The sequence below is a fragment of the Sylvia atricapilla genome, chromosome 17 (genome assembly GCF_009819655.1).
Source record: "Sylvia atricapilla isolate bSylAtr1 chromosome 17, bSylAtr1.pri, whole genome shotgun sequence".
NCBI lineage: Eukaryota > Metazoa > Chordata > Aves > Passeriformes > Sylviidae > Sylvia > Sylvia atricapilla.
Window position 1 is genome coordinate 11,468,417 of NC_089156.1, and position 12,279 is coordinate 11,480,695.

General features: G+C 43.8%; 2 protein-coding genes across 2 annotated transcripts; one reads left to right on the forward strand and one right to left on the reverse strand.

The window, feature by feature from the left end:
- Nucleotides 1-715: 715 nt before the first annotated feature.
- Nucleotides 716-4,709, reverse strand: GPN3 (GPN-loop GTPase 3). The gene is made up of 8 exons (XM_066331705.1): nt 4,580-4,709; nt 4,395-4,503; nt 3,538-3,705; nt 3,009-3,133; nt 2,224-2,339; nt 1,827-1,923; nt 1,335-1,463; nt 716-955 (listed from the first exon to the last, which is right to left on the reverse strand). Exons 1-8 carry the CDS (start codon nt 4,625-4,627, stop codon nt 893-895), a joined length of 855 nt encoding a protein of 284 aa, XP_066187802.1. The 5' UTR covers nt 4,628-4,709; the 3' UTR covers nt 716-892.
- Nucleotides 4,594-11,386, forward strand: DENR (density regulated re-initiation and release factor). Its single transcript, XM_066331706.1, is given in 9 exon segments — nt 4,594-4,700; nt 4,703-4,837; nt 5,963-6,077; nt 6,802-6,821; nt 6,937-7,021; nt 7,631-7,720; nt 9,695-9,811; nt 10,295-10,434; nt 11,073-11,386. Coding segments are annotated over 9 exon segments (822 nt in total). The 5' UTR covers nt 4,594-4,625; the 3' UTR covers nt 11,118-11,386.
- Nucleotides 11,387-12,279: the final 893 nt, after the last annotated feature.

Consider the following 12,279-nt stretch of genomic DNA (forward strand, 5'->3'; position numbering starts at 1 on the left):
CCAGCGCTTCTGTCGGGCACCGCCCGCTCGGGGAAGGGTTCCGGGATGCTTCGCTGGCAGCTGGGCTTTTCTCCTGGGTTGGAGCTTTTTCTCCTGTGTTGGAGGTTTTTCTCCTGTGTTGGAGCTTTTTCTCCTGTGCTGGAGCTTTTACTCCTGTGTTTGAGGTTTCTCTCCCGTGTTTGAGGTTTTTCCTCCTGTGTTTGAGGTTTTTCCTCCTGTGTTTGCAGCACAGCCCAGCAGGGGCACTTCGTATAAAGAAGTACAAGGCGGGTTCAAACATGTGTTCCAGAGGGATACAATATTTTAAGGTGCACACTCCAATTGCTGTCAAGCCATTCCTTTCCCTGTGACCCAGCGCTGCTGAATTTGTCCTCGGGTATCTGAGTCCCAGCATGAGTCAGGGAGACAGAATGGGGAGGATTGGAAGGTGAGTCATAGTAATTCAATTGCAGGGCTGGAGTTTATCGTTTCAACACGCCCTAAGCATAGCTCATCCCAATGGCAGGCTGGAAGTGAATTAAACCACGGCATTTTCCCCAACTCTTAAATGTTTTCATTCAGCCAGCTTAAGACTGGCTACATACTCATATTTTTCTGAGCCCTTTCCCTCTAGATATACAGGATTTGCTGGTTTGTTGAACCTCTTGCCCAGTTGTGACTCTGCTTTTTTATATGAACTAACACTGGCTTATGTCTTTTATAACACACACAAGCATAATAATAATAAAAAAGTTTATTAAAGTAGATACATGTAACTCACTCTCCACTATAAATATTAGTTACTTTACAGATAAAACATCAAGTGTGTTTGTGTAGGGGTTTGGGGGTTTTTAATTCCATTTTTGTTTTTTACCAAAAGCAAAGTATTTTCCTCCAAGTCTGAACATGTTTTTTACTCATCCACACGATCTTGAAAGTATTCATCCACAAGAGCAGATTTATCTTCTTCACATTCCTGTCAGAAAAAAAAAAACCAACAGAAAAATATAAACCTTCCTGGGTTGAACACAAGAATCATCAGGGTGCTTTGAACAGTCATGTGGGAAAAAATCTTAGTAATCCTTTCTGACATTTGAAGGGTAAAACTCTGTTAAATTTTGAAAACCAAAGCAATACTTTTAAACAACCATCTGATCAATCTGCATATACCAGATGATATTAAAGAATTTCCCTTTTATAACTAAATAAAGATGATGCATTGTCACTGAAAGACTAAAGATGGTTTATTTTGAACCGTACAAAGACAATAATTTATTAACAAGGCAAAGAACATATTTATTTTACAACTTATGGATACTTTCTAATTTTTCATCTTCTCACCAACAGTCCCTTACCTTTGGCTCTTTAAATTCCAGATCTTCTCCATACTGAATGGTGAAGTCTATGTGCTGCAGGACGATGTTTATACTTTCCTCATCGGAGCGATCCAAAGGCAGGAATCGAACCATACCATAGTCATCAATCTATAAAAGGATTCAAAGGATGTTGGTGGGGAAATGCAGAAAGTTAATGCTCAATCACAGCACTCTAAGCCACTTAAACCACACTTGTCTGGACTTCTAAATACCATTTAAAGTCATGCTGCAAACCAATGGCAATTCCCTACTCAGAACACGTGGCTACCAGTCCTAAGTTCAGCAAAGGCTAACTCCCAAAATTGCCAACAGAATTCCAAGAAAATGAACTGGCTATAATCCACATATCAAGAGTATCATATCAGTAGTATCAAGAATCTCATGCTAATCTGAAAAAATAAAAATCTGAGTTGAAAGAGGCAAAAAGTGATAGTGAATTTTAGGGTACCAGCTCGAAAGCAATATACCTACCAATCCACATATAGATTTGGTCAGTTTTTTAAACCTTTTACTTTTCAATATATTTGTCGAATCTTCAATCATAGAGTACATATCTGGATCCAAGTACCTGGAGAAACAAAGTCATCATCAACACTGGAAGTCTGTCATTCAGAATGACAGAAAAGATCCAAGATAATTATTTAGGGAAAAATACAGCCATCAGCACAAACATGGAGCTATTCTTTTGACTCTGACTAAACTAAGCATCCTACCCAGATGTTTAAAGACTGTTGTTTGAAATAAACAAAATCCATCTTCTCCTATTCCAAAAGACTATGTTTTAATTGTGGGAAACATTAGACTGAACTTTGAGTGAACTTTGCCTCAGTATTTTATACTACAGAGTAAATAATTTTTTGGAACTTACTTTTCTATTTCCTTCTTGGCTTTCTTGCTCAGTAAATCCATTTTGGTCATGACGTTAATCTGTGGAATCTCCAAGGATATCATTGCACTGAGAGCTGCCAGGATTCCAGAAATAAACTTGAAGAGGATGAAAAATGATGTATTAAAGTACAGAAAAACACAACACAAACACACAGGACACTCAACCACAGGCCAAATCTGGTAAGGAATATATGGAACATAGATACAAAGCCATATGAGGAATCATTCTCCCTGTTGGAAAAAGGAGGTGCCAAGTACCCTCTCAATTTTTGGAGATCCAAAAATGGACCTGCCACTGAAAAGGGCATTAAGAACACCCAAACCCTTCTTGGCACAGTTACTGCTAATGGGAAGAGTGACCTGCTTGTTCTTGGGATCTGAAAAAATCTCCAGAAGTCCCTTCCAAGCTAAATTCTTCTGTGATTCCACGAGAGCTATCTGCCTCCTAAACCTGCCCCAATAGAGGCACTTCCAGGTCAGAGCAGGCTGCTCTGGGGTGTGCCCAGTCAAGTTTTGACTCCATGAACATTCACTGCACAATCCCTCTGTGCCTGTCCCAGTCTGACCCCTCTCCCAGTGCTGGTTGTTTTTACATCCATCTGGGATTGTCCTTGCTGCAAGCTGTGTCTGGGGCAGCTGACGACAGCAACCAGATCTCCCTGCACTTGGCAGTTTTTCCTCTGGGCAAACCCAGCTCCCTGAATGGCTCAGGCTTGTTGTTCTTTATAAAAATGAACTTTTATCAACAGGTTTCAAAATGGATACCTTGAAAGATTCCACCATAAACTGAGAATCCACGAGGAAAACTCCACAGACACGGAATTCCCACTGCTGCAGCTGCTCCACCAACTGTTTCATCACTGGCAGGTGTGTGTAGAGTTCAATCTGACCTGGGGGCACACTCAGGATATTAACAGGTAGGAATGTGAAGCAAACAGCAGTCCACAGTTATATGCAGACACGGGAATTGCACTTAAATAAAAACTGATAAGGAAAGCACTCTCTTTTCAGGCAGCTCTGATTGTGTTTGGGTGAAATGGAGAAGAAATAAAAGGGGGTTTTTCCTCCTTTGATTTCCATTTAGTGCTAGTTTGCAGTGCCACAGCTCATGATGCTACCAAACATCTGTGCAGTCACCCAGCTCAGCCCAGGACCAAGTTCATACCTGGAAGTGACTCTGACAACTGTTAATAACTCAACAAAATGGGAATTACCATGACCATCTACAACCAAATTTGCCAATTTGCAGATTTTCCAATGCTTATGAAGATACCAAATATTGGCATGCATTTACCTGGGCAATCGAACAAAACATAGTCATCCTCCACGTGCCCGAGGCTCTCCTCCAGCCAGCTGAAGTTATTGGCAAAGTATTCCATGCAAAACACCAAGCCACCATTGGGGCCAAACCTCAAAGACTCATCTTCCATGACATCGTCCACTTCTATCAGCTCGCGGATGTCTGTGACAACACAAACGTCACCAAAGGCAGGAAATGAACTCTGAACTTTGGGAGCTGAGAAAACCAACACATTTTTACAGCAGCGCTGGGGGCAGGGGGATCTCTCAGGCACAGGCACAGCCAGAGAAAACAGGTTGTGTTCATGAAACTTACACAAATGCCTTAATTCCACAGATAAATATATGCTAAATACTTCCCCCGACTTATGTGGTGGGAGGATCTTTTGAGGTGATTGTCTGGGAAACATTTTACTCTCCAGATTTTCCTCTTATGGTCCTGGATCTTCTAATGGATCTCTTCTCTTGAAAGTATCTCAGCTATATGGCCAGGTCAAGATGCACGTTTCTTATCATCTTTGTTCAGACACAAACACTGTTCTCAAAACTGAGGCATCTGCCAGTACATATCAATCACTGGTGTAGTTAAATACAGAGATTAACCACGAGCTGGCCCACGGCAACAGTCACTGATGTAGGGAGTTATCCCAACTACAAAACTACATTAATCTCTGACATAGGCACTAAGCACTATTTGCTACCGGCCTAGAACTAGTCACTGATATAAGCATCACAAACTATTTTAGTGACACGATCTTCCAACATCTTCCCCCACTGCTGCATGAGCTCCGTTTTAGGGCATAAGAAGTTATCCGGTAGCAGGCCCGGGGCCGGCCGGGGGCCGCCGCTCACCTGCCATGACGGGGTAGCTGAAGAGCTCGGCCGCCGGGTCCAGGTTCACCACCTGCACGGCGCGGCCCAGCGCCTCGCAGTGCTGCACCATGGTGGAGCAATACGTGCTCTGCAAGGCACACAGGGCAGTCAGAAGCCTTCAGGAGGTTCCCGCCGCCCCTCGTTCCCCGCCGTTCCCCGCTCACCTTCCCGCTGCCCGCCGGGCCCATCACCAGCTGCGCGTAGCGGGGCATGGCTGCGGCGGCCCGGCGGGAAATGGCCGCTGCGGTGCCCCGTAGTTCGCGTGAACCCGTGAGGCTCAGCGCGTAGCCCCGCCCCTCGGGGTACGGCGAGCCGTCGGGGTCAAACTGTGCACGCCCCTCTCGCGAGACGGCGGCGCTGGGGCGGGCGCACGTGCGCGTGCGGTGAGGGACCGGGACCCGCCGCGGCCCGAGGGGCCTCCGGTAACACCGACACCGCCCCCGGGTCCCCCCGCCCCGCCCCGCCCCGCTCCGCTCAGCCGCCGCCTGCCGGCTCCCACACCCGCCCGCTCCCTCTCCTCCGGAGCCGCGGCGTTGCCGCCCCTCGCAGCGATCCCCCCGGTGCTTGTACCGAGCATCCTCCCGGCGCCCTCCTTTCCGTCAGCCTCGGCACCGCCCCGCCCTGCGAGCCCGCCCCTCCTCAGGTACCCCGAACCGCATCCCCTCGGCTCCCCTCAGTTCGGCCCCTACAAATCCCCCAGCTCGCCCCATCGCACCGTGTCCGTGATCCTCACCATGTCTGGTGTCCCAGCATCCTTCCCCCCGACCCACCCTCAGTTTTCCCACCAGCACCTTCTCGCCTCTGTTTGGGGTCTTCATGAGCACCGCAGCATCCTGACCCGCCCTGTGCCCATCTGTCGCCTGTCCCTGTCCCCCTGCCTTCAACTCGCCACCTCTGGAATTTTCCCTCAGCGCTCCTCACTGCTCAGCACACCTTGGACAGTGTGCTCCCTCACACATATCCTGTTTGTTCCCATAGTCCTGGGGGATTTCTTGTGTGTTCCAAACTCTTTACGTGTTGACTCCTGTCTTCTAAATCCCTTGCTTGAAAGCGTGTGTGTAAACCACTATTAAACCCATTAGTGGCTTGAGTTTGCTTTGCTTTTTTTGTGCTCTGGTTTTGGGGTTTCTTGGGGTTTTTTTTTTCAGTGTTCTTGGATCAGATTGTGACTTTTCAGACACTGATTTAAATGATCCTTTTCCTTTGCTAATATGCAAGAGGTACCTGCCCCCATTGTTCATACCACTGATTTATCATGATACTTCACATTGTCCTTAACCCAGTGTGTTCTGTGATTCCATGTGGGTTTTCTTCTTCATTTTGTGGCATTTTGGCTTCTTCCCTCTTACGTGCTAGAATTCCAATACCGCTTGGTGCACTTTGTAGCCGTTTCCTTTAGTTTTGATTCCCATTTTCTTCTCCGTCATCTCTCACGCTCTTTTAACACTTGCGCCTCTTCTTCTGGGATTCTGGTTGAGCCGGGAGGGGTGTGACTGACTTAAACCCAGAGCCCGCGTGCTGATTGTCTCCCCCTGTGACACCTGCAGGCCTGTGACATGGCCACAGATGTGGCTGAGCCGGTGGTCCCTGACTGCAGAGGGGACAGCAGGAGCGGTGCCAGGTCAGACGCCGATTACCCTCTGCGGGTCCTCTACTGCGGAGGCAAGTCCTGGGAGCTTCCCTGGGTGTGAAAGGAGTGGGAGCACACATCTCTCCCTGCCGGGGAGCCGTTAGCTCAGAAAAAGGCCTCTGAGCTTTAGGATGGCAGCAAAGAAATGGAAGACGTTGGATGGCTGTAGTGTGTTTAGAAGGATTCTTTGCTCGTTGCGTTTGTAGTGGGTGAAGTTTAAAGGGGAGTAAATAATCTCGACGGGTGTGTTTTTAGATAGGAATGTCGTTTTGCTTCAGGCTGGAATACAGTTGCAGGGCAGTAAGAAACAGCCTTGTTGTGTGTGAAAGTCTGCGTGGTTGTCCCTCTTTGGGACACTGGCAGCTCTTGGAGAAAGTTTGGTCAGCTTTCCTATCTGGTATTTTCTCCAGTGTCTCTTTTGCCTCAGGTAGAAGTGGTGTTTTGTTCTGTAGCTTACCCCAACCTTGGGCATCTCCTCCCCTTCCCTCAGTGACTGGCAGCTCTTGCTGTGATGGTTTTATCCTAATGCAGAGCGTGTGAGCACAGGTCTAATGAGAGAGGAAGTAAAATGTGGAATGGCAACAATAAACAAACGCTTTTGAGTCAGTGTGTGGTTATAACCAGAAGTTATGTAAGAACTCATCCCTGACTTTAAAACACCATTTGGAATTTAATTACTAAGGCTATAAGTAAAAAGGTAAAGAGTAAAAAATTCCCTTTGTAATCTGCTCTTTTTTTTTCCCCTTTTTTCTCCAGTCTGCTCGTTGCCAACAGAGGTAAGTAATTTTTTATTGTCCAGATTTCCTTCTGTCCTCTTACGTCCTATTTTGGTGTATTTGTGATGTATTTTGTCATTCCTCCACTAACAACATTCATATGGCTTTTCTCCAGTACTGTGAATACATGCCTGATGTGACTAAATGCAGACAATGGTTAGAAAAGAACTTTCCAGATGAGTTTGCAAAACTTACAGTAGGTAAGAGGCTTTTCTGTTTTCTGATATGTGTCCTTGGACATATTTAGAAATATCTTCTCCAGTTCTTATCTCTTTTCCTTTTCCTTCTGTGTCATGTAGAAGTTAATGCTTTGGATGCTGTGAAATAGGTTTTATAATGTCAGAAAACACTAAACAATCAGTTTGTTGTTTTATTAATAGTATTTGGGCTTTCTTAAGGTTCCTGCCTTAAACAGTCATCCATGCACTTGTTTCCCATCAGAGTTAGTTTATTGGATTTTATCTCTGTCCAGTCTACAGTAGGTGGCTGGAGGAAAGGTCATTAATAATGGGGAACTTACTTGTTTGTACTTGGAATTTCAGTATTAACATTATAATTAATTTTTGTCTCTCTGTGCAAAAACCTTTATTGAAATTGTCACTGTAGCTTTGAGCTGAGGCTTTTCTGGGGTCTAATTTGCATAGATACTGTAATGAACATGCATCAGTCAAGGGGCTTCTGCACTTCAGTATAATTTATTGATTTAGCAAAATATCACTGTACCTTACCTTCTGTTCCTGTGTGGCTGGGAGTGTTTGACCACTAATTTTGTTCTTTTTTTCCCCTCACTCCTTTCTGCTGCATTTAAGAAAATTCACCTAAACAGGAAACTGGGGTTGGAGAAGGCCAAGGAAATGTGGGAGGAGGAGAAGAAGAGGAGAAGAAGAAGCAAAAGAGAGGCAAGGTCTAAATAGTTGATTGTGGTACTGATTTAAAAGCAGTTTGGGGCATCCCTCTCTCACCTGGTGCTCTGGAGCAGGGCACAAATCCCTTGCATTTTATAGGAATATAGGGAGTATCTTCCTCCCTGTGGTCTGTGCCAATGGAAATGTTGGACAGGAGGGACAAGCAGGGAAAGGTGACCTGCTTGCTGTGCTCCATTGTTCTGTCACCACTGTCACACTCAGGCAGGGAGCAATTCCTCCCGACCTGTAATCAGCTGGCATTTCTCCCGGAATGCTCTGCCCTGTTGAGCAGCACTTTATGGGCTGCTTGCAGAGTGCAACAAAGGCTGCTTCCCTCTGTTAATGCCTCATGACTCTGCTTTTGCCTTTGTGCCTTCCACCTCTCTGTATTCACAGAACAGGACTTGGTTTTATGCTTTTAAATCTGTTACCTGTGTCTCCATTAGCAGCTGTGACTCTTCCCAGCAGTGCTAATGAAAAACATTTTCAAGCCCCAACTTTGGAAGATGTAAAGTTATGTGGAACAATTTAAACACACTTTTATCTTCGATCGTTGGAGCTCTTTCTGCTGAATTAATTAACATACTTTCCACCATAAATCAGAGTGCTGGAGCTGTTCATATGCATTTGCCTGTGCAGTGTCAGTTGTGTGTAATGCTCCAGAAATTATGGTTAATACCCAGTAAGATTCATATTTTATGCTACATATATTTTTATTTTATTTTTGGTATCTTGGTAACCATTTTAATTTACCTTCTCAGCAGGCAGTGTCTACTGACAACAGTAATTCACGTTCTGTAACTCGGATGCTTTTCCCAGAGATTTCAGGACATTTTATTTCAACATTAATTTGTTGTGAGGGGTGGTATGATTAGTTTTCAGTCTGCTTTTTGGTTCTAAAATAATAGTGTTTAAAATATCTAGTGATTTTCTCCTAGAATCTGAAGTTTCAAGAAAACTTACAGTATGGTGTTAAGTAGGATGGTGTAAGAGTGACCATAAGAGTGTGAGGGAAAACAAGCACAAACTTCATAAGACACTGCAGAAACTCACTGGAGAAAATGTAAAGGAAGAAATTTACTGTCTTAAAATTATCAGACACCAGTTTATAATAAAACAGAATTGAAAGTGCTAGAAACAGGAACAGTCAGGGGGATTGGTTTACTTGTCATAAATTCTTCAGGTTTTCATGCTGAGAAGGCTCAGAAACATGAAACTTTGGTTACCCTGGAATAATTTGATGACTGTACACGAAGTTGGCTGAGATCTTAATCTGGCTTGAAGAATCCTAATGAGTGGAATGGATCTTTTGCATGCTTTACTCCGACTCAGAAATACCTGATATAGGGAGTGTTCCCACAGGCTGGCCTAGAAACAGGCAGTGGGAAAGGTGGTGTTAAATGATGTGGAGTTGGGGTTTGAGCTGCTGGCTCAAATATCCCTGTCTGCTTCATTGTGGGGTCGTGCACAAGTGTCCAGAACTTGATCTCCTGTTTAACCCAGCAGCCTGAGGAAAGCAAAACCTTGTGGCCTCAGAAAATGGGCATGAGGAGCTTTGCCTCAAACACAAACCCTGAGGATGTTAAAACAGTTGTGGAAAATACTAAAGAAAATTTTATTTCTAGCACTATGCCCAAAGAACGATGTAAATGTAGACCAAACACAGTGATTGGTAAAAGTGTGGGGAAAATCTCCTTTTTTTTGTTGATTGTAGTGGGTGTCTGCTGTGCAGCCTGGGCTTGAGTGCACATTTGACATGTATATACTGAACTTTGATGATATGGGATCTTTCTTAAATAACAGTAAATCTCAGAAAATGTGCAAAAAATATGTTTTTGTTTATCAACAGTGTTGGCAGGTAACAGTTTTTTCATTTATAATGACAAAATCTGACCTGGTATGTTTTTTTTTTTCTTTGATGAACTATGACTTTTAATTAATCATGTAACCTCATGCTCTGTTTTAAAGGTGGAAGAGGTCAGATAAAACAGAAGAAGAAGACTGTGCCACAGAAAGTTACGATAGCCAAAATTCCCAGAGCAAAGAAAAAATATGTCACGAGAGTGTGTGGCCTGGCCACGTTTGGTGAGTTTGGGTTTTCCTGGTATTGGATGTGCCTGCCTTTAACCTCATATTTCTGTGGTATTCCTGATATTTCTTCTGGTTGCGTTCCACTGGGGAATCTGCTTCCAGCTGTAAGGTGAAAGTCCCAAGGTGCTTTAAGCAGTCCCAAAGCATGTTAAAAGTACACTGACTTCCCACAGGGGTAAATTATTAAGGTATTTATTGCCATGATTTTTCAACACAAAGAGGGCCACAGGTTTTTTGGAACAGGGTGCAGATCCACATCAACAGAACATGTAGAGGACATTCAGCAATTTCTACCTTGAAGCATTTGTAGATTGTAGAGTCAGGTGTTTTGTAAACAAGACTTGGCTTTCAGTGGAAACTCGAGGAAAGTTTCAACTGTAAAGTGTCACCACTTTATAAGTTAAAACAAGATTTTGGCTTTAATCTTGAGAAAATATTTTGATGACAACAACTGTACTTAAATTTTCTCCTTGGCAGAAATTGATCTTAAGGAAGCACAAAGGTTTTTTGCTCAGAAATTTTCCTGCGGTGCCTCAGTAACAGGAGAAGATGAAATCATCATTCAGGGGGACTTTACAGATGACATCATTGATGTAATCCAGGAGAAGTGGCCTGAGGTAATAAACCCCTCCCTTCTGTCAGGAAGACTTTTCCACGCTGGCTTGTGACTTTCCAATGGTTTTGGAAAAGGGCCTGATCTTTGGCAGCACAGATTGGTGCACAAAAATAAAAGAGCAGTTGTTGCATTCCCACCCTACAGCAAAGAGAAGTGTGTCAGAATAAATCCAGCTGTCAAATATCTGTGCCTTCTTTGAGACCATTTCTTAACACTGAATGTCTGAATATCCTTACATTGCCATCCTATTTTTCAACACCTCTTAAAATACTGCAAAATTAAAACAAACAAAAAAGCCCCGTACATTTGTGCTTCAGAAGAGATCAGCTAGTGTGGGTTGGATTGAAATTTAAGGCTGAGGGCTGTAATTCCAAGAGCTTTTTCTGACTCTCCCTTGTCCTGGCATTTCCCAAGTGGAATTCTTTATGGTTTAACTCCATAGGGCTGTCTTTATTCCCAGCCCTGCAGGCTCAGCTGTGGCCTGTAAGCACATGTCACTCATGTAGGATTTACAGCAGGGGATCTGGAATGGTGCTGTTCACTTCTCCCACACTTCACTGCATTTACAGGGGTGCACACTGAAGGAGGCACGGAAAAAGAAAATACTGAATTTGCTGTGTTTTGCCTTTTTCTCCCTAGGTGGATGATGACAGCATTGAAGATCTTGGAGAAGTCAAGAAGTGATAGTGGAAGACTACCTTTATTTAATTATATGGTTATAAATGATATAGCAAAAGTGAGGCTTCTAAATCCATTTGCTCTGCAGTGAAACTGTGGAGAACCTGTATCCTTGGCATTCTCACTGTTCTGTATAGGCTGCTTGGGGTTTTTTTGTTTGTTTGTTTGTTTGTTTTGGGGTTGGTTTTTTTTGTGATATTTGCCAAAGTTAAATTGGGGTTCTACCATGCTTACGCATGAAGTAGATTTAAATAAAATTACTGTTCCTCACTGAATAGTTTCTGAGGTTTTTTACATCTGCTTTCCTCTACCTATCTTATGGGAAAATAAGAATTTAAGGTATTAAAAGTTTGTTTTACATCTGCTGTCCTTTCTGCTGAGCTTTAAGGCATGTGGCTGATGTAGACACTTTTACCTCTCATCTATTTACCTGTGGGGAATTTTAGAAATCAGAATGGAACAAACATTCTAAAGGTTTGTTAGCAATGAAAGAACAGTGAATCCTGAAGTGGTCAGAAGAGCTGGGCTGAAGTGATCATTCTACATCACTGCCAACCAAATTATTTTATTAAGTGGAAACACTGAGAAATATGTGATTATGACTTAAGAAATTTATTCTATTTTCATAGTTCCAAAGATCTCCTAAACCCTTCTGGGCTTCTAGGTGAGGCAGTTGTAATGGCTTCATGCTTTTAACCTGCTGCTCATTCAAGGATGGTGGTAATGAACACAAATTAATAGTGAGCACTATTCCACAGGCCATGTTGGCAGCTGGGGTGGGGTGCCAGCTCTGCTGTCTGTACCCCCACAAACAGCCTCCAGCATCGATTTGGTGCTTTTTGTTTCACTGTTCCATTTAATAACAATAAAAGCTCCCTGGTGGCAGAGCCCTGGAAGTGACAGGCTCCTGTCACTGCAGAACCACGGTGAGCTGAAAGCCAAGGGGCTGATGTATCAGACGCTCTGTTCTCTTCCTGTAAAGTTGCTTTTTTCAGTGATTTCTATTTATAAACCATGGGTGTATCTGGATAGATAACTCCATCCCTGTCGTTGGAAACAGCGTATCTCAAGAGCTGCCAGCATCTCTATAGTCCTCCCATTTAGTGCTGGACAGGGAAACTGCCTCCAACCCTTAACATTCCGGCCTCCTTCTTACTGACTCATATTA

Coding starts and splice junctions, on each gene's coding strand:
- GPN3 (XM_066331705.1), bottom strand. CDS start 4,627: ATGCCCCGCTACGCGCAGCTGGTGATGGGCCCGGCGGGCAGCGGGAAG. Junction 2,340..3,008: donor TTATGGTGGAATCTTTCAAG/GTATCCATTTTG, acceptor ATCCTCTTCAAG/TTTATTTCTGGAATCCTGGC. Junction 1,924..2,223: donor GCCAAGAAGGAAATAGAAAA/GTAAGTTCCAAA, acceptor TTGTTTCTCCAG/GTACTTGGATCCAGATATGT.